This window comes from Larimichthys crocea, chromosome XV (assembly GCF_000972845.2).
Source record: "Larimichthys crocea isolate SSNF chromosome XV, L_crocea_2.0, whole genome shotgun sequence".
Classification (NCBI taxonomy): Eukaryota; Metazoa; Chordata; class Actinopteri; family Sciaenidae; genus Larimichthys; species Larimichthys crocea.
The window spans coordinates 14,872,365-14,893,425 of record NC_040025.1 but is presented as its reverse complement, the minus strand read 5'-3'; the positions used below and the strand labels follow the sequence as shown (position 1 = coordinate 14,893,425).

The window sequence follows — 21,061 nt, the reverse complement described above, 5'->3', positions numbered from 1 at the left end:
GTCCAAACTAAACCTTTTTTGTTTTCTGTCTGTCCTGCAAAATTTCCTTAATGAGTCCCACAGCACATACCTTCCTGCTCTGTGTGTTTTGGATGGTTCAGTTTGGAGACAGACGCATGCAAATGGCTGCATGTCACATAAATATATCATCTAAGCTCTAGCTCTTCTCTCTCTCTCCATCATGTCATTCCTGTCTGACTTCTAGCATTCAGCTTGGCAGACCACTTTGTTCCTCTATAAGGACATTTTCTAACCAGCGCCTAATTTCCCAGTGATAAAATGAACTGCTTTTTGTATGTTCCAATTGCTCTCCATGGTTGTGGGGAAAATATTTATGTTGAACATGGTGTTGCTGCTGAGTTACATGATGAAACTGAGGGAATAAATCCAGCAGAGGGGCCTTTCTTTCCACTTCATTAATAGCAGATTTTGTTTCTATCTTGTTTGTGCTGAGATGAGGAATATAAATACTTCAAATCAAAACTGACCCAACTCAGCAATGGGTTACTTTTACCCAGTAGGCATGGGTACAAAACTACTCAAGTAACCCATCAGTAATACAAAAAGTAACATTAACTATGTGGGCAAACTTTTAAACCAGTGGTTTAGAGTGATATTACCATAAAAGTGTATTTTTCTCAAATAAACTATGATTTCTGCTGTAATAAAACACCCTAAGGATTAAGTTTAGTGAGGAGGACAGCAGATGATGATCTTGTATGAACTGAGGCTCTTTAGACTCATCACTCCAGGACTAAATTTATTGCCATGGGGAGCAAACGGAAAGAAGAAGAAACTTTTTTTGCTCGCCATCCTCATCCTCAGTCTCATTGATAAATGATTAGGCAACTTACGTTTTTTTCAGGCAACATCTAGTCTGAATGGACAGGAAAGACTTGGGAAGGGTTGTCGATGCTATAGCGGTTGAGAAATGCCTTAGTCAAACCGTTCACAAACATGATTTATATTGTAAAAGGAAATTGAGTAAGTGCTCTTATCTTCTGAGGTGATTACGAAACATAACAGATCTTTTGAAACAGCTTGTTTCTGCTTTGCCTGCTGTTGTAATAGTAGCTTCTGCGGTAATTCTGCAGAATCAAACAAGCTGATTCCCATACTTTATATATATTTTGATAATAAGCCTAATATTTAACTCTTATGATAAATATGAGAGAAATAGCCCACTATATATGTTTATATATACTATATACAACTATATGCTAACTGAAAAATAAAATCTCAAGGCTCTCTATTCTGATGAGAAAAGTTGAACACAGGGCGTCTGCCTGAACTGACACGGAGGGGTTACACCACAAACACATCATTTCCACTTGTTGAATAAAGCTACTATATTGAAGATGTGCCGGGATATGACAGAATATAGAACAGCAAACAATATGCTTTTACACAAGTTATGAAGGAAATATAATCTTGTCACTATAAACTATAAACTCAAACTATAGTAGCAAAGAATACTACAAATAACCAAAATGACATTACACATGCAAATTGTCATAATTGCTATTATGTTTAGCGTGAACAGAGGTTGTGGTGTGTAATAACATATAATAATATGATGGAAAAAAGAAAAGCATCCTTTTTTATTATAGCAGTCAAGAGTCGCTTAGGTGATCACATACACATTTACTGTTGTTTGTTGTATTTTTAGCACCATAAGATACCATGAGGTTATAAACTTGGAGTTATATATAAGAAATGACATGCTGAACATCACATTATGGTTAAATAGTGACTTTTTGTTACAGAGGGAAGACGTCCGCATCGTGTAGTCTCGGTTCCCCCTTCAGCCCCCCTCCGTATTATTGAAAGGGGCGGTCTGGAAAGAGTTTAAGCGGATCCTGCAGTGTTTTGTGTGCGTGCACGCGTGTGTGCGTGTGTGTGTGTGTGTGTTTGAGAGAGAGAGAGAGAGAGAGAGAGAGAGAGAGAGAGAGAGAGAGAGAAAGAGAGAAAGAGAGAGCTCCTTGATGCACTAAGTGTTGTGACCGGGGTGGACCGTTATTGTCACAGTGTGCGGAGCCAATACAACCGTCAGAGCCGGGGTTTTTTTTTCTTGCGGGGACACAAAGGCAAAAGACAGAGACATCCAGCCGAAATGGGGAAGGTGGAAGGAGGAATGAAATGTGTGAAGTACCTTTTGTTCGTGTTCAACTTTATATTCTGGGTAAGTGCATGTTTTGGGGATGCGGGATGTGCGCGTAAATGAACGCAGAGCAAGTGCAGCGGTGCAGACTACTCACTCAACACAGCGGACTTTAACTCTCTCTCTCTCTCACACACACACGTGTTATTTCAGTTATCTGTGATAGTTAGCAGTTTTCATATTCATCCTCCTGTCGGACTCTTGTCTGCTTTATTTAGTTGCCGTCACGGCGTGGGTTTACTCTGCGTGGCGCGGAAAGGGTGACAGCTCGAGGTTTTTTCGTTTTGGCTCGCGGGGCTCAAATCAGATTTTCCACAGAGGAAAAAACCCGCCCCCTTTTTCCCGGGGAAGCGTGTTTTTGAAAGGAAGACTGAATGAAAAGACAGAGAGAGAAGAGAGATTGAGAGACGGCATGGAAAACAAACTCAGCACTTGGCTCCCTGCTCGACATAGCCTCATTAACAAACGGTGCGGAGTTGATTGATAAACTGAAGTTACACCCTGAGGCACAAGGTGCTGCTCCACTAACTGCTTCCTCTTCTTACTTAGAAAAAAAAAAAAACACCACTTGGGCACTCTGAAAGACACACATGAGAGTTATTACTTAAGACAAACTGTCAGGTGGAGGTGAAAGGTGTGTGTGTGTGTGTGTGTGAGAGAGAGAGAGAGAGAGAGAGAGAGAGAGAGAGTATGTCTTACACACACACTTTGCATGTGTCTTCATAAATCCTGACAATCTTTGTTAAATTCCAATCATAGTACCCGCTGCAAACAAACACTAATTTCAAGTCTCTTATGTAAAGGTGCACTTTAGTTTGTATGTGCCACCATTCTCCTTTAAAGGCAATGTTCCTTTGTGTGTGTGTGTGTGTGTGTGTGTGAGTGAGAGAGAGATTTTCCAACAAGCATCTGTGGAGTGGATCAGGCGCTGAATGCAGCGTGAATGGATCCATTGTGACAGCGGGACAATAGCATAACTTCAGTCTGCTGCTCCTGCCTGGCTAAGCTGCCGGAGCCCTAAACACAGCAGCCCCACCGGTCCCACCATTAAGTTGTTCTGTGGCCACTACCCCATATCCACAATGGGTGTGGCTGTTTCTGAAATATCCTTTTGAAAGACCCTGAGTGTGGACACATGCAGAGACAGAGAGGTGAAGATGAGAGAGACGACAGATAAGAAAAGGGATGGACAGACAGACAGGGTAAAAACTTGAGAAGGAAGACAGCAAATGTGATAAGAGAGAAAAGGGTCATTGGGAGATTGAAAGGGCGTGCATGTGTGCACGCTCACGTGGCAGAAGAGGGACAGTTGGCATGAAGTTGACCCAGATAAAGATAGAAAATAGATCAGTATGAGGATAGTGGGATATTCTGTGGATGTGTGATAGATGTTATACAGGACCACAGAAACACCTAAATGGGGGCTCCTTCACTTTGTGCTTCTTTGCTGCACATGCCCTGTACTCTTTGAGTAATCACCATCCATTCATTTTTACAGCATCACAACCCCCCCTCCTCCTGCCTCTGTTGATGGTGGAGTGAGTGATGATAAGAAGAGTGTGTGTGATGAAAGCGGGTGGAGGAGGGGCAGATCCCTTTCCCTTCAACCAAGTAGAGCAGAGGCATTACAGGCCGTGACACTGGATGTTGTCAACAGACGGGAGCTGTGAAACACAGACAGACATTTTAAACACAGAAATGTTTTTACCTGAATGTTGAAGAGTATCACACACTTACTTAATAACTCTCACTCACGTTTGACAAAACATGGTCATCAGTCAATACTTACAAAGTGGCTCTGTGTTTATAAACCAATGATTTCATGTCACAGTATCATGATGTAGTGAGATTCCTGCAGGGCTCTATTACTCGCAGGCCGAGCTCTTGTATATATTACACTGATAGCTGCAAATAAAACAGCCTTCAGCACAACATCAATACCTCGCTGGCTTGTCTGGCCTGTATTTGTGTGCCAGTTCACTGACTGCCCTATTTAGTCAAAAATTAAGCCTGTGAGGTAAACAGAGTGGGGCAAACATTGCTTTATAGTGCTTCAAGTGTCTTTCCCACACATAGTTCTTCCTCCTCATCAAAAAACAACTGATGACACATTTTATTTTGATTTCCATTGGCTTAATGTTTAATTTGGTTAGTTAAAAGATTACACATATTATTCCACTTTAATTACTGGGTTAGCCTAACTGAAATTTAAAGATGACAGGAAAGAAATTGTAAGCATGATATTACTCAAAAGTAAAAACTAAAATGTAATGTATATAAGTGATAGTAAGCATTTTCATAATATAAAGTTTTCTGTTTTAAAACTGTAACATTCACCAGTCTGAATAAGATGGCAAACTTATTATATGCTTTATGATTTGGATTAAAAGACGTAATGGCATGGTTAAACACATTTGACACTATAAACTATTGGGGAACTCCAAATTAAAGGTCTAGTGTTAAAGGTTTAGGGGGCTCTATGCATCACCAGAATTTCTCCTTTACGTTAGGAAGGAGAGGGTGAGACGAGGGGGTTGCAATCTGTAACAACACTGCTAGATGCCACTAAATTCTACATACTGGTAAATAGCTTTTCTAATATAGCAATTGTTCTGAAGGAGTTCAGAAGGCTGGGACTAGCATCTTACTTTCTGTGATGATACCTGTGACAAGCGGTGTCCACCAAGGCTGCATCCTGGGTCCATTGTTGTTTCTATATCAGCAATAAGTTGGTGATAAGTAGTTTGATGTTGACCATGCTGCATTATTGGATTCCTTTCCATTTAGGTCAACTTTATTTTTGTCTTGAACATAATTATTTTGGCTGTTTTATCTGTTTATTATGCTATATGGCTATGAAAGTGTTCAAAACAGTTCCTTGCCAAACAGATGCATAAGGATTGTTTAAAGCTGCTGGTATACTGTCTGGTACAGGAACACTTTGATATTTGTATTTCCTGGATGGATGACTTATCAAAAGGTATGGGTAATAAATTACAGGCATCATGTTACAGTAGGTATCTATGGAATTCAGAGCCAGAAAGATCAAGCAAAATATGAGACTAAATAACTACCTTGCAAATTACATACAGCGCACATGGTCTATGTAGCTGATGTTACAGTTAGATTCAAAGGGATGATTGACAGGAGGTATTTTGGTTCTGTGTTAAAATGTGGTTTATTTTATTTTATTGTCACAATAACTTGTGACCACAATTTATGTCTTGGACTTTATTGTCCAATAACAAACAGCTTAGATGTAGTCCTGCTTTCATTGTTAAATATTTTTAATGAAAGTATTCTAATTAAAAAAATCAAGACATTTTATTTTTATAAGAATACATTTAGATCTCCATAGCCATTATTTAGAAAAGGAGACAAATATTTTGAAGATTTCTGGTAACACGCAGTGACTTTAAAATCAATATTGACACTAAATATCGCTTCAGCCCTGCAAACACACTCGCCTGTGTTATTGAGGTTGATGTATCCTCCACTCCCCACCCTCGCCCTGTGACAGACTACAATGGGATTTACTCCACCCATAATTATCTCACTCTTATTTACACTTTCTTTCTGCCCATCATTTTTAATGTGCGCTTGCATCTGTTTTCCCAAACATATGCCAGACAGAAGACTATTTTTGTCAAGCTTAAATCACTCACTAATTACATTTGGATTTAAATAAGTAGTTTACAGCTGTTTTGCTTTCATACTTTTGTTTTAATTTACACTAAGATTTTTTCCTTAAAAACAAAACAGTGGATAACGCCACAGACTGTCTCTGACCAAGACCACAGCTCTGTGTCAGCTCAGCCCTTGCCCTCATGGAAATTCCCCTCACAAAAAAACACACTATTTAACTGCACTGTTAAAAAGTAGGCCTTACACCATTAGAGAACCTCAATAAAGCTTCAATGGAGAGATTTCCATCCACGTTTAGAAATATGTAGATATATAAATGATTGTCTAAGGTGTTAGGACAGAAATAGGACAAACTATGCTATTCTCACTTTCATCTGCCTTTTAGAGATGTATAGGCTGTACAGGACCTATATAGGGCATCAAGATGCTTCTGTAGTCTGAAGATGATGGCTCCTCTAATGACTTATTCTCTCTTTTCCTCTCTCCCATCCCTCTTTCATTCTCTCCTTCATTGTGTCTGTCTGTTTCCCTCCTATTGTGCGCCAAAGCGTATAGTCACAGGGAGACAGTGGGTCTTTGTCCTTTGGGTGAGGTTGGGAGGGAGCGGGCGGGACGAGGTGGGGTAGAGGAGGGGGATACATGGAGATAAGTTAGGGGGCGGAGGGGATAGATTCAGGAGGTAGAGAGGCTGGGCGTGGAGGGGGGGTGTATGTCTGGTGTCAGACGGGGTAATGATGGCAGACAAAGTGGTGGGGGGTAAAGCAGGGAGGTATGTAACCACTAGGGTTAATGGGACCTTTGGGATAGTCAGGAACATGAGTGCCAGATTTGAGAATGTACTTAGCACTCCAGCTCCTGACTGCAGTGGTTGATGGAGCCCCCCTCTTCTAAAATGAGTCTTTCAGTGCGGTATCCATCAATGCATCTGGTTTTGAAAAGGCTTTTAAATGTAGCCACGATAGAATTGAGGTTTGGCTGAGCTCTGAGCTCTTTGCAACTGTGAAACAACCACCTGCTCTTCTATATAGCATTAACACAATCTAGCTTGGGATCACACCAAGTCTTAGCAACTGTGTGTATATCCACACGGTTCAGTGGGCAGCAGTCCTCACCTCACACCTCCAACAACACCTACGCACCATCAGGTGTGTCCGACAAATACCAGTGTTAAATAGATCCAGAGCCCCTCTTCGCACTAATCCAGCCTGGTTCAGTAGGTTTACACATCTTTCAGCCTTCACTTCAGTGTGTTTTATCACTTTGGACCTACTAATCCTGAAACCCCAAGAGCTCAGCTGTCCCATACATCACCATGCATGACACTAAATCCTGAGTTTGGGAGGAAGCCTGCTGTCGGCCTGTCCTATTCTGATGCTTTATAACTGAGCTGTTGGCATTACTTCAGAACAACACTGTAAAATATAACCTGTGGACCTGGAGTGGATGAGAAGAGTGCAGACAGTGAGGACAAGGATGAGATACAGAAGAAGATAAAATAGGTGAAACAGGAGACTTAAAAACCAGCCAAAGGCAGAGTAGATTTCATCAACAGAAAGTACAGTTAAGATACAGACAGGGGACAGTTTTTGCTTTGGAAACAGGGTTTGTTTTTCTGAATAAATTCACTTAACAGAGTTTGAGGACATAGAAACAGTCACACAAACAGACATCTACCCAGATCCTGAGATCTAGGACAGAGAGAGACCATGACCATGTGACCAGCTCTCCAAATGACTCTCCATTTAGACAAATCATTTTATTTCTCTGCGCGTGCACACACTCACACATAGACAAAGTGTTGTTTTGAAACTCAGCTCAGTGGGTTTTTAGACTGGATTATCCTCAGGGGGCATGCACTCTGTGATTATTAAAAAAAACCTCTCAGTATTGATCTGTCACTTGAGCACCTACCACAGTCTCTGCCCTTCAGAGCATTTCAGATCTCAGAAAAAAGAAAGCATTTACTTCAACCGCGCTAACCGCTTAGAGAATAAAAGTTTTTACTGTTGTCAGTTTGCTCCAAATCAAGAGCATTTCACTCGATGTATACTGATGTGGTTTAGATGAAGGAAAATATGAGCAACATGTAACCACATTTCCAAACAAACAGGAGAGCCTGTTAAAGCTCAAGGTGCCACACTGCTGCCCACAGCCAAGCGGGTCATTTTCTCCCTACTGAGGAGCCAGAAATCTGTAAAGGGTGTTTGGGAGTTACATAAGTTAACACTTTGCTGTCATCTCTTGATTTAGGACACTACTAGAGGATCCACCCATTATGTGGACAGACCCATTGTTTTGACACAAATTGTAAAAAAAAAAAATAATTTTAGCCAAACTTTCGAAATAATACTTTTGCAGAAGTGCAAAGGGTGGGAGGGACAGAGTGGAAACTCCACAGCACCATTCGCTTTATTTATGTGGAAAATCACATTTAGGGAGAGCAAAAGAACAAGCCCTCTGGAGGCCTGAAAAGCATGCACTTCCACTATTGTTGTGTATGTAGTGAATGCTGAAACTAATTTACAGTAATGATGTCAGATCTAAAGTCAGGATATAAACGATAAGAGGAACATGCTTCATTATGAAATACATAACAGAACATTGTTGTTTTTTTTGGTTTTTTACTTAAGAGTTGCTGGCTGTGTTTTGTCTGTAACCATGTGGCATTTTAATGATTATGACATGGGGAGAAAGGGAGCATGAGGGAAGACTAGTCAGGGAATCCAGTTGGTATTTATTAAGGTTTGGTTACAATTAAAGCTGAATACACATGAGACACATGTCTACAGAGGTCCGTTATTTGTTGTTAGAGTTTTCCATGCATTCTTTTCTGAAATAAGAAGTCATATGTCGCTAAAAGTTATAACAAGTCTTTCTGTCCAATATCTCTGCAGTTGATGGGATCCTTTGTTCTGGCAGTGGGACTGTGGCTGCGTTTTGACCCAGAAACTGTGTCTCTGCTCAATGGTGACAAGGCCCCAGACACTTTCTTCATTGGTGAGTCTACACAGTGTATGTGTGCAACAATATACTCACTACAGTTTTATTGAAAATTCTCTTGAAGTGCTCTTGTTGCTATTACAAGAAATTATATTTTGCTTCACTGCTTCCTAAGGAACCACCCTAAATGGATCAAGGGAAGTATCAGCTATTAGACTTTTATGCTGACGGATAATGGGAATGGAAAATAGAAATGTATGCCACATACTCCTTAATTTTTGCAGTTTTAAAAATGTCTTTGTATCTTTTTAAACCAAACCATGAATTATGCAAATTGTAACATTCCACAGTAGTCTAGGAAAAGTTGCATCTGTTAGGATAATCTAATAATCTTATATAATTTTTATATACGCTGCACACATACATAAAAATGTCATGTTACTCTCATCTTTGTCATTTTCAGTCAAGAGAGAGCCTTTAAAATGGTTTCAGAATAACTTCTATTGCTTGTAAATAAATGTCTGTCTCTGTGTCAGAGGGGATATTCCTACCACAAGCGTCCCTCGCCCACACACACACACACACACACACACTCACACACACACACACAAGCACATTTAAAAGCCCACACACATGCACAGAAATTGTGGAAAAAGTAGTTAGTACTTCCTTGTAAGTGATTCTTTCTATGTGTGAGTGTTATGATATGTGTATAGTTTGATAGTTTGATACACCGATACGAGGTTTGCCACATACTGATAAATGTCCAAATTTGATTTAATCTTTCTCTTATTATTGTGGATGTTCGTTCTTTGTTCACACCGGAGATGAGTGTGAATAACAGGAAATGACCGCTGCACCTAGAACATAAATGCACAAGGGAAACCGCAGGGCTGCTAACCACCTTTCAGTCAGTCACTCTGCCCGGATGGAAAGAAAGAAGGATGGGGTGGAGACACTCAGTGTGGGGACTGTTAAAAAAAGTGTATGGAAGAGCACAATCATAGAAACAGATGGGGATCCATGGCAAAGATTCGAAGGAAAAACAAGAGGGGATGTCAAATTAAATAAGAATGGGAAAGAGAAGGAGATAGAGAGTTGTTTAGCTGTCCCATTTAGGACTACCTACTCCACTCCACACAGTAATCAGTGTGTTACTTACGATAATGTCAGTTATTTTAGTCTCCAGACTAAACTATTCTCCTCCTGATGAGTACTTTATTTACATTTCTGAAACAGTTTAGGACTTATAAGGTCGTGTAATGGTAGAGGAGTATTGCAGAGAGTTATTTTCTTCCAAAAGCCTATAATACCATAAAGGTATTTCGTCACTTCTTCCTGAGTGCGTGTCTGTGTGTATGCTAACTCAGATGTCATTGTGGTTTGACTGAGGATGGGTAGCGTCTGTCAGGTCTCCTTAGGGTTGTGACATATTTGTTCAACAAAATGTATGTAAAACTGGAATGAACACTATGCAAATAGATATTCTTCTGACACGATCACAGAACCTTTTCTGACCCCATGACCTTCATGACTTCATTTCTGAACAGTCTACAATTTCTGAACAGATAAACAACACACTGAGCTTTAAGTACTCACTCAATCAAATCAAAGAATCAGTAACTATTGGCACACATTAAACCTATAAAAAGAGGGAGCAGACTGTCTCTGGGCCCCTGATCCACCAGAGCTTTCTAATGAAGCAGATCAGACCCACAGCTGTGTTATTTACTTATTCTCTCAAATAAAAGAAGTGGAGGACAACTCGTCCATTAATGTCCTTTCTCAAAATAACAAACACGTCAGGGTATAGTGCTACACATGGCTTTGACAGTGAGAGTGCTGTCTCCACAGACACAGCTGAGAGTACTCAACAGTTGCTATGCCTCGTTCCCATGGTGTCAAGCACACACGCAAAACATCTCTTTTTCTTTTTTACTTTGAAATAACTTCAGAGAACAACTTCAGATTAAGAGCTAAATGGAAAACCAATGCAGAAAAGTCTGGTCATTTGACACCTTAAGATAGCAACTAAACTCTCCTTCTTGACAACAGAAATGACGCACCCAACTCAGTTATTGTTGACACGAGGGGATCCTATGAACTGTCTTCCTCTCTTGTTCCCACCTGAGCCCACATCACCTGGGGGTTGATTCGCCCTCACTCACCCCATCCTCTGCAGAGCTGTCGCCTAGAAACAGACGCCACCTGTACGAGTGCACTGGTGGAACCAATCTGTTGTTGAATTCCTCCCAGCAGACCCACCCATGGTGTAACTTACCTAATGAGAGGGTTAATGTGAGATCAGGGCATCAAAGAGGATTTAAAGCATCCCACTAGAGTTCTCCCTAAATTAGGCTCCTACCAACAAGGCACCTCATTTGATGACACTATTAAAAGGCGCAACAAACATGGGTCCACTCACTATCACTTTACTGCCATTTGCTCAGCTGACCACAGAAATAGTACAGTCTGAAATTTTAATGCCACTGTCTGAGCTGTGGCATTCTACTGAACTGTTTCAACCTACATTCATAGCTCTATGCCGACCCCTACTGGTGACTCAGTAATTTGCTATTAGCTGGGAAAAGCTGAGCATGTTGATGTAGTAAGGAGTCAAACCACAGGAGCACAGGAGAACAATGAATGCACATTTTTAGGGCGATTTATCTTAGTTATGTTGATGAGAACATATCAGTAAAATAAAAAGCATTCTGATGGTTGTTTGTGTCATGACTAAAGCTTTGTTCTTACTCTGTTCCTCCAGGTGTGTATATTCTGATAGGAGCTGGGAGTCTGGTGATGTTGGTTGGTTTCTTTGGCTGCTGTGGCGCTGTTCGGGAATCTCAATGCCTACTGGGTTCAGTGAGTACAAATGCATACAAACACAAGAGACCTGAGCTGAAATGCATTTCTCTTTGTCTATTTGTCAATAGTTAAATGGGAAATACTTTTAAAGAGACATATATTTGTTTTCTATTTCTTATTGTCATCTGTGGATTTTTTCAGTTCTTTGCCTGTCTGTTGATCATCTTTGGTGCTGAGGTGGCAGCAGGGGTGTTTGGATTCCTGAACAAAGACAAGGTACATTTAGTATTTTAAAGCATAAGAAGTGAAATGACTGTGATAAATCCTAATTGGAACCACATCATTCACTTGTCCTCTCTCACACAGATTATCGAAGACGTTCAGAATTTTTATGCGACAACCTACAATGAAAACAATAACAGCACACTGATCATGTCATACCAGAAAATAGTAAGTAAGAAGTGTAATATTTCCATGTTTGGATCTGTTGTAATGCAGAAAGAATACCTATGCTTCCATCATATAATGTTTTTCTTCCCACGTTCAGCTGAACTGTTGTGGAACCACAGCAAACCCCTGCCCTGATCCCAAACCAGACAGCAAGGTAAGATCTTTCACCGGCTCCAGACTCATGGCAGAAATGAAATGAAACTCCTTTGCTGTCTAATAAATGAGTCATAGTGCTGTAGAAATCATCATGATTCACTACAATTTGATGCTGCTTGACTCCTTTTATTTTTGGTCTGCAGGACTGTGAGACAGGCATCAAGGACTTCTTCAACAGTAAGCTCTACATCATTGGGTATGTGGGCATCGGCATTGCTGGAGTCATGGTGAGTCTGAAGAGAAGAGTGGAAGACACACTTTTTTATGAGTGGAAAGGATTTTTTATTAAAAGTCTGTTTTCCTCTCAACAGATCATTGGGATGATCTTCAGTATGGTGCTCTGTTGTGCCATACGCAACAGCAGGGAGGTCATCTAGACTTGGACTAGTTAGACCTTTGACTTCTACCCCCCTCTGCTCCTGTAGCCAGCCCCAAAAGACTGTACAGCCTTCAGATCAAATGTTGACATCTGTCCATCATTCATCCAGGGACCCAGGAAATAGACTAGGTTCAGTAAGTTCCTCTTCACTATGGTGCTCAACCCAGGTGCCCTGGCCCGATATTCCATAATTTTTTCTGAATGTTTCTTCATCTATTTTCTATCATGAGCAAAGTTGCATAATCTTTCTGATAAGATGTATAACATTCACATATCCAGTGGGATCAGTATAATTTTCTGAGTCTGTCAAATTGTTTTTTTCCCCTCATGGCCATTTGGCTAGCTCTACAAATTTTAACCCACATACTGTCGCAGTAGTGTCAATGCTTCTTCACACTTTCTTGATACTGACCACCTGGCTGTGGGAAATTTTAGACCGAGAGAGCAATCTGAGGTGAAAGCAGCTGAGTTTGCTTGTCTGTGCACACACAAACATGCGTGCACAGACACACAAGCACAGCAATGTTGTGTTATGTGAGACCCAAGCCTTGCTAGGGAACCCTGATAGGTGGAATCTGAGTGGGGTGTCAAGAGAGGGACTGGCCAGCGAATGCCTCGAGCATGCATTCATCATGCAGCACCAGCGCTCTTACTCACACACTACAGTTTAAACTGTAAAATCAAAACAGATTGCTCTCTAAAAACATTTTGGAGAATTCACTTTCTTGCCGAGAGTTAGATCAGAACATTCATAGCACTCTCATGTCTGCACGGTAAATATGAAGCTACAGCTATTCACTTACCTTAATTTAGCATTTAGTTCAGGATGAAACAGCTAGCCTGGCTCTATTCACAGGAAAGATGGAGATGGTAACCTTAAGACCTTTCAAGGGGGGTTTGATTACCTTTGGGCAGAGCCGGGCTAGCTGTGTCACTTATTTCTGGTCTTTATGTTAAGCTAAGCTGACCAACTTCTGGATGTATCTTCATATGTACTGTACAAACATGAGAGCGGTGTGAATTTTCTCGTCTTACTTTTAGCAAGAAGGTGTATGAGCTCTATTTCCGACAATGTCAAACCAACTATACCAGTGGTTTGCACAATTTACAACCAATCATGCATACTTTACATTTGCAAACAATGCTGCCATGATGTAGAAGTGTAAACTGTGATGGATTACACTAAAAAATGGCTTTTAAAAAATGGTCAGCAAAATATAAAGTGTACATGATTTATAGTGAACAAGTTAAACTTGCAGACATACTGGTATGGTATTGGTAAAGTTGTTTTTGGTTTCTTTGACTCGCCTTGGTTGAATTAGGGTCTGTTCGAGCAACTAGGTGACATAAATACCACATTTCCCCAGCCCATGTAATATATATGTTCTCTTACTTAATATTACCCCTGAGTAACCTTGACTGTATGTCAAGAACATCATGGGGACATGTTTACAGGCTAAACACATACTCGACAGTCAACTGAGAATAGGCACTGGGGCTGTAAATTTCACTCTTCCCACTACCATCTTTTTCCCCTCTGTGCCTTAAACGTACATCGCCCACAACAAAACCAAAACTGAGAGTTGCCCCCTGTATCCCGCTCACATCATCAACCTCAGCAGATAAGTGGGCTGGAAACCCATGCCCAACCTGGAACCACTTTCATTTATTAATTATGTAGGGTTTATTCCAAGTGTCAGGATTTCAGTTTGTAAATATGTGTGATTTTTCTTCTAGTTGTACATTATTTGTGGCTGATGTGATACTATTTAACATGCTGTGTGTAGACAGAGGCTTGCAGTAGTTGTACAGTGTTGTAGTCATGACAGTGTTTGCAGTAGTCAAAGCAAATCCACACAACTAAACAGCTTCTTAACGTGCCTTTCTTTGATAACAAGTTATTTTTGAACAACAGGCTGTCTGAACATAGCAAAAGAACGAAGCAAAGGTGTACATTTGTAGAGTTGGACTGCAATTAAGTGTCACACACATTTGATGAGTAGCACATATACTTGCCATTATTATTTTTTTGGTGTGTTTTAAAGTGTCACCCGCGACTGTGTCGTCTGTGTCGTGCCAAGAGAGGTGAATTGGTGAAAGCAAACAAACTATTTCAAAAACCTCTTGGTACTCTTTTTTTTTTTTTTTTACATTTTAGTGTAATGAAACAGAAGTGAGGAGACAACAAAGGCTTATGTACCACTTCATGTTGTTGGGATGCCAGTAGGCCGTGTTTACTCTGAGGAGGCGATACAAGAGTCAGACTGTCACTTCAGAGTCTCCGGTGAGTTAAAATAGGAAGAACTAGGAGCAGTTTAGTGCAACTTAATCCAAGAAGCTGTTGCTTTGTTCCTTCTGAGCAAATCTGGGCATGTAAAGTACTGTGCACGTAAAAAGACACTGTGTACACAGTTGAGCCTTTCATAGATGATTGTGTGTTAATTTATTTTAATACCATTCCAGGCTTCTCAGGAAGATAGGTGTTTGAAATTGAATAAAGCTTTGAAAGTTTTACACGTTTCCTGTGTCATATTTCAACACATAAGTTCACATGTTCTAATATTAGATATATTATTATTAAGAGTGTGCCAAATGGCAAAGAGTTCATTTAGTGATAACGTGATAAAAAATAATGTGATAAATAGGTGCTTTTTTTTTTTTTTTGCAGTTTATTTTCCAGTTTTGGGTTTTACTCAGCACTACTCCAGACAACCTTCAACAATTAACAACATCTCTTCATTGTGATATAAGACTCCACCATTACACACCCGGGCTTAGTCACATACGCTGTTGCTGTTGCTGAAAATATACCAGGAAGTCCTTTCTTGTACTGCAATACAATCTCCACACTTTGCCAAATGTAATTTATACAGGGAGGTGGTGTCACAGAATGTGCAGTGTTGACATTAGAAAAAAAAGAGGAAAGTTTTAAGGTTTAAATTCTTTGTAGCATAACACACTTCACGGTTAAATATGTATTTCCAAATACAGCATACAGTAGTTGTAGGTATAAATTTAGAATGATTCAAGTGCTCCTCAGGAAAGGGAGTAGTGTATGAATAAAAAGTATGAGGATTAATGTGCTAGTAATGTGAGAATGAGTTATATTTAAGTAAATCGTCTTGTGACGAATAAAAACCACCAAAATAATCGTTCATTCAAACTGACAAACTCATTACAATGTAAAGTGATTTTTCTTCCCAGCTGATTGTACATGATATCCCCAGCGATTGAGTATGTTTCCAGGTTTAGTCGCCTGAGTTCCATGCCAGAGTTTCATCTTTCTGCACTTGAGCTTAAAGGACAGCTGAATATTTAGTTGAGGGGATAGTAATGCGAGCGATGCGGCAGAGGCTTCAGGACTACCCAGGGTAAAGTTACCCCAACACTGCAGCATGAGCATTTTTACTGTCGCAAACTTATCGGTGTCAGTGATGCATGTGTAGAGGGAGTAGGGTAACAACTTTCAGGCTTGCATCAGGATTTGTCATCCTGTGTACAGTCAACCTGCTGCCATTGAAAACAGCCCTACCTGTGAATACATGATTGAATTAGTTTCACCTTTGTTTATTGCATATTACAGTTTACAGTCAAACGCCACAAGACTGCATTTAAAAATATTTATTCAGAATTAATACATTATTATTTACATGCATAATTCCAAAATGACTTCCAACTTGTAAAATACTCAATTTCAATTCTCAACTGGGTGAAACACTTTAAATGTTGAAATGTTAACAAGTGCTTGCACAGTCTGAGAACAATGAAAGGATACAGGATAAATATTTACATTGGTAAAATTGTTTAAACGACTTTTACCCATGACATCTTCCAGAAGAGAGAGAGTGCAGCTCACTGTCGCACTCTGTTCTGCTTCAAAATGCTTAACATTGAACATTTGTGCAGTCTCCTGTATCACTAACTGACAAGAAACCTTGACCAGTCACAGACAACCACAGTCAACTCAGAGAAAGTGGCTATATGTAGGTTGTGTTGCACTTTTTTTCAGAAGACTTGGTCCCAAAAGCACAACGAATCCCATCGATAGCTAGATAGTTTTAGCTAGTTTACCACCATCAAGCAACATTTCCTGTACCACAAAAAAGCAGTTCTCCAAAGTCAACCTCAGAAGGCCTTGTTGAGCTGTTTAGCTGCGAGTTCAAGCTTGCACATTACATAAACAGGGTTGTGTTGGCTGCCATACAAAGATTGTGTACACAGTGGCCAGTAAAAAAAAAAAAAAAGAAAGAAAAAAAAACAACTCCTTAAACACAAAAAAGCACCAATGGTCAGCTATATAGTAGTGTTTAGACAAGGATGCAAACAATTCAGAACCACAGGGAACAATCCCTCCTACATATAATACAATACAACGCAGAATCCTTGTATGGTATCCTGGTGGACAGTTTCATTCGTCCATAAGTTATAACCCCTTCAGTTTTCCAGATCTTTTCCGAACCAGGTTGTTCTTTACCAAAATTATATCTGCTTTTATAGCTGCTTTAAAAACAAAACATACTATGTACATAAACAGGGATCGCCATCCATGGCTCAGTTTATCATGTAACCCTTTAAAACAGGATTGAAGCTATTCAAGTAAAGTTTCAGTATTCTGCCTTTGTTATTACTTAGTCGATGCTCCCTGGCACAGTAAGGTTGCTGTATGTAACAGGGTTACCAAAATGAGACATACAGGTTAGGGTTACAGTGAATGGGTTAATTTGGGGCACACTGAGGGATAGGGGCTAAATCTAGGGGTAAAGGTTTGGTGCCACAGGAGTAGTTTCAAGTCTGATCTAAGTGATATGGTGATCTATAAAGTCCCTCAGTAAGGGAAGAAATTATTTTCAGGTAATAAGCTCTACAAGCTCAAGTGAAGCCTATACAGACAGGCAAGTTTGAATCTCAATCTCTTAAAAAAGAGGTAGTCATGCTAAAGGCAAACCATTTTGAAATGAAATGACATCTCTCCGGTCCCTTCAGCATTTTACTCTGAAACCCTCTAGCAATAAAGAAGGTACACAGTAATGGAGATCTGGGTCCATGGCTATGCCCAGGGCATAGCTGCCTGTAATTTAATGAGGCGGCAGAAAGACTGAGAAACAGCTTGTTTATGCAGAGAAGATGTTGGAGGGGGTGTACTCCAGCAAGAACTCTCCAACTCCTACAAAGTACACAACCTGGGCAATGCCAAAGAGTGGGGCAATAACCAGGGCGCGGCAACTGGCCCCCTTGAGGAACGCTCCGGGACCCTCCTTTATCAGGATTTTTCTGCAATGGAAGAGAGAGCGCAGGGTTAGCATGTAACTAGTACCTTTCATGTAAACCCTGGTGATGGAAAAGCATGTTTGATGAGTAATTTACCTGATACAGTCCACCACTCCATTATAGGTTTCCTCATTCGCTCCTTTTTTGATTGATTGTAGCCTTGTTTTCACCACTGCACAAGATATTCGGTTAAAATGATGTTCAGTTCCCAGTCCTCCAAACATTGACAAGTTATCTGTACTGACTGAGTCACTCACCATCACAGGGGCTGACAGACACAGCAGCAATGCATCCAGCCAAGCAGCCAGACATAAAGGACCAATAGAAAGGCACAGATGGGTCTTCAGAAGAACGTTGGCCAAGTTGGTGCAGATGTGCAAAAAGAGGAAAGTACACAACAGAGAATGGGATGTCCCTGAAAAAACAACAACAAAAAGGCATGTTCAAGAGGCCAATGACTAAAAATAGAGCGAAGCAAGAGAAACCATCAAAACTGATCAAACCTCATCAAAGTTGCTCCGAGTCCCCTGTATAGTCCTGTGACTCCTTTGGTCCTCAGCAGCTCTTTAGTGATTTGTATGGCAGACACTCGCATGACTTGAGGTGCAGGGGTGGTGTTGTAGGAACGGCTAAGAACAGCACTAGTACCCCCCATCTTCAGAGTCGTTACTACACTAGGCATCACCCTCTGCTGGGCTGCTGCCAGATGCAGGAAAGATATTGTAATTTCACCAGGGTGTAAAAAGTCAAATCCAAAAGCGTTATTTGATGCTGGTAATGGATTCTGCTGATTTACTTGTAATTACCTAGCCTGCCAGCATCCTGCAGTTGGATCTTGAGCATCTCCATAGGTGTGGTGACAATCACCTGGCACATTCCTGCACAGCACCCTGCCAACATCTCCTTGAACACTGTCAGCCTGCCACTGAGGACATATAGACAAGTGGATAGGTTGAAAACCAAATGTGACATTGCAGCACAGTGTCTGTCTGTCTTTGTCAGTACCTCTACTCACCCGTCTTTGCTCAACTGGTGGCGGAAGAAGTCATTAGCAGCTAGTTTGATGGCCTTCTCAGGGGTTACAAGAGTGAGATTTACTGCAGCACCTGCAATAACAAGCATTGCAAATGATAAACTTACCTCCAATGAAATATACTTTCTCTCATGCAGTAATTTAACAAAAAAAATTTCACAGCAGAGGAAACAGACAGAAAGAAAGACAGCACCTTTGGATCAAAGTGACTGTCAATCAGATATAGGCTTATGTAAAGTATAAAATGACAGTAGCTTCAGTGCAGGCCGTGTAGTGACTTGTGGTTAAGTAGTCACTGTTTTACAAAATAGACCACTGACCTATTGATTAACACGTAGAATCTGATCATGGAGAATAAAAAAAACGAAAGAAACTTGGCATAGGGAAAGCGTCCTTGTTTGGGAGTCTGATTAAATTACTTGTTTTGATTAAGGCCACAGACCAAACCTGTTGTTTGAAAAGTTGAATCTAATCTAACACAGAATCGAATCTAATCGAATCTAATCTAATCTAAAGAAAGTGTGATTTGTCTTACCTCTGTACATGCCAAAGTAACCTTCAGATTTAACTGTCTTTATTAGGCAATCAACCCTAAAAGAAAAAAAAAAAGTTATGCAAATTATTTATAGAAAACACTTAATGCTATTTAATACAATCAGGGCATCAGATGAGTCTCTATATGATACATGCTCTGCTATCAAAACAGAGACAGAGGGTATTCACAAAACAGAGAGAGACTAACTCCAACAGCCGTTCTCAAGTTTAACACTGATGACAGAGAAACGCTTTACTGTAAAAGGTATCACTGAAAGGAGATGATGAATAGACTGACAAAGAACTTGCATTGTAAGTAAGGGCTATTGGGGTGGGGAGGTGGAGAAAACACCACTGCTCTTTTCTTTTGGTGGGTGTGGTTCTTACATGCTCTTGTAGAGTTGCTGCCCGCTGCGTTGGTTCTGTAAGCGGGTCTTGGCCAGGTCGATTGGAAACACACAGGTGACTCCTACCATGCCTGCAATCCCTCCATTGATAAGTTTTGCTGGGAGGCTGTTTAAAGACAAGTTAGGACAGACATATGCAAATCAATCATGAATAAGGTGGGGCAGCGTCAGACGAGGTGTTAAAACCTGTTGGAACTGAACAAAAGCAGTATCAGGTTTGATTGTCTAAAGCCAACAATCAAGGAGATTATCTGCATAGTAAAGTATCATTATGTTTTTAAAGTGTATGTGTGTTGTGTATGTGAGGCAGCAGAACTGGGTATAGTGTGACTGCTTCTGAGAATCTGCTCATCCAAAAATAACTTGTCGACAGAGTAAATCAAATAACATACACATATGTGCTGCTGGCATTACTGATTCTACGGCGTTATTATTTTCCAAGCCACACCTAGAGAAGCCAGAGGTGTGAACTAGAACCATTTATAAAATTAATGGATTAAATAAGTCAAAGCATTCTTCATTTTGTTCCAAACAACCTTCATGCTGTATCACGCTGGAAGGATTAGTGTGTTGTTCTGATGAACAGAGCAGGTTCATACCTGATCTGTTGTTGCTGGGCCATAGTTCTTGGTTGTTGCAGGTGCCAAAGTTGGTCAGCACGAAAGAGGAGGCCGCAGAGGGAGAGCAGGCTGAGAGTCCCTGAGAGACACTGAGCAAGGCAAGAGTAAAAAGAAGCTCAGTGTTATATATATAGTGGCAAGTCCAGCCCAGAAGTTTCAGGGATAAATTCAACATTGCTCTCCACCCACTGCACACTGTCAGCCAAGAAATAGAGCTAAGGTCAGTCATCACCCTTCCGAAATCAAACCATAATACAAATAGCTTCCAGGGATGCACCTGCTGACTATGCCAGGGAATTAGTTTCAGTGGCAATCAGGTGTCCTCTGTCGAAAGCCTCACAAAAATATACACATAGAGTATGTTAAAAAAAATGAATGAATTAAAGTTTTGTATTGTAGAGGTAGCAGCATAATTTGGGTCAGTTACATGGCATGCCTATGGTTGGGCAAATGGTGTTTCCATAGCCGATTTTAGAGTCATTCATATTCATAATACTGATCAGGGGTATATCTCTGTTTAATAAAATAAAGCTCTTCGAAAAGAAACTCAAATTTAGCATCTCTTCCCAACTTTTTTTTCTAAATAATGCTCAAAGCGCCCCCAGTGGTCGTTTTGTTTTGCTTTTTTTTTTTTTTTTTGCAAAATTATGTAATCTGATT

General features: G+C 40.4%; 2 protein-coding genes across 3 annotated transcripts in view; one reads left to right on the top strand and one right to left on the bottom strand.

Moving 5' to 3' along the window:
* The first annotated feature begins 1,959 nt into the window (after window positions 1-1,959).
* Window positions 1,960-15,053, top strand: LOC104931849 (tetraspanin-2-like). The gene is made up of 8 exons (XM_019267500.2): window positions 1,960-2,182; window positions 8,701-8,803; window positions 11,514-11,611; window positions 11,756-11,830; window positions 11,921-12,004; window positions 12,102-12,158; window positions 12,304-12,387; window positions 12,472-15,053. Exons 1-8 carry the CDS (start codon window positions 2,114-2,116, stop codon window positions 12,535-12,537), a joined length of 636 nt encoding a protein of 211 aa, XP_019123045.2. The 5' UTR covers window positions 1,960-2,113; the 3' UTR covers window positions 12,538-15,053.
* Window positions 15,054-16,145: 1,092 nt separating this feature from the next.
* LOC104931841 (mitochondrial glutamate carrier 1) overlaps window positions 16,146-21,061 on the bottom strand; it is a 16,649-nt gene continuing 11,733 nt past the window's right edge. The window contains exons 2-10 of one of the 2 annotated variants that reach the window (XM_019267485.2): window positions 20,381-20,490; window positions 19,762-19,887; window positions 19,376-19,431; window positions 18,823-18,913; window positions 18,614-18,732; window positions 18,311-18,503; window positions 18,065-18,222; window positions 17,904-17,979; window positions 16,146-17,810 (exon numbers count right to left, since the gene is read on the bottom strand). In XM_019267485.2, the coding sequence (XP_019123030.2) occupies window positions 17,651-17,810; window positions 17,904-17,979; window positions 18,065-18,222; window positions 18,311-18,503; window positions 18,614-18,732; window positions 18,823-18,913; window positions 19,376-19,431; window positions 19,762-19,887; window positions 20,381-20,403 (1,002 nt within the window). In that variant the 5' untranslated portion in view covers window positions 20,404-20,490 and the 3' untranslated portion in view covers window positions 16,146-17,650. Of the gene's footprint in view, window positions 17,811-17,903; window positions 17,980-18,064; window positions 18,223-18,310; window positions 18,507-18,613; window positions 18,733-18,822; window positions 18,914-19,375; window positions 19,432-19,761; window positions 19,888-20,380; window positions 20,491-21,061 lie in introns of both variants that reach the window. The other variant, XM_019267484.2, reaches the window with a different exon arrangement.

Excerpts from the sequence above, each read along its gene's own strand:
- LOC104931849 (XM_019267500.2), top strand. The coding sequence starts at position 2,114 with ATGGGGAAGGTGGAAGGAGGAATGAAATGTGTGAAGTACCTTTTGTTC. Across the intron at positions 8,804-11,513 it reads CCCAGACACTTTCTTCATTG|GTGTGTATATTCTGATAGGA; the intron begins GTGAGTCTACAC and ends CTGTTCCTCCAG. Across the intron at positions 12,159-12,303 it reads ATCCCAAACCAGACAGCAAG|GACTGTGAGACAGGCATCAA; the intron begins GTAAGATCTTTC and ends TTTGGTCTGCAG.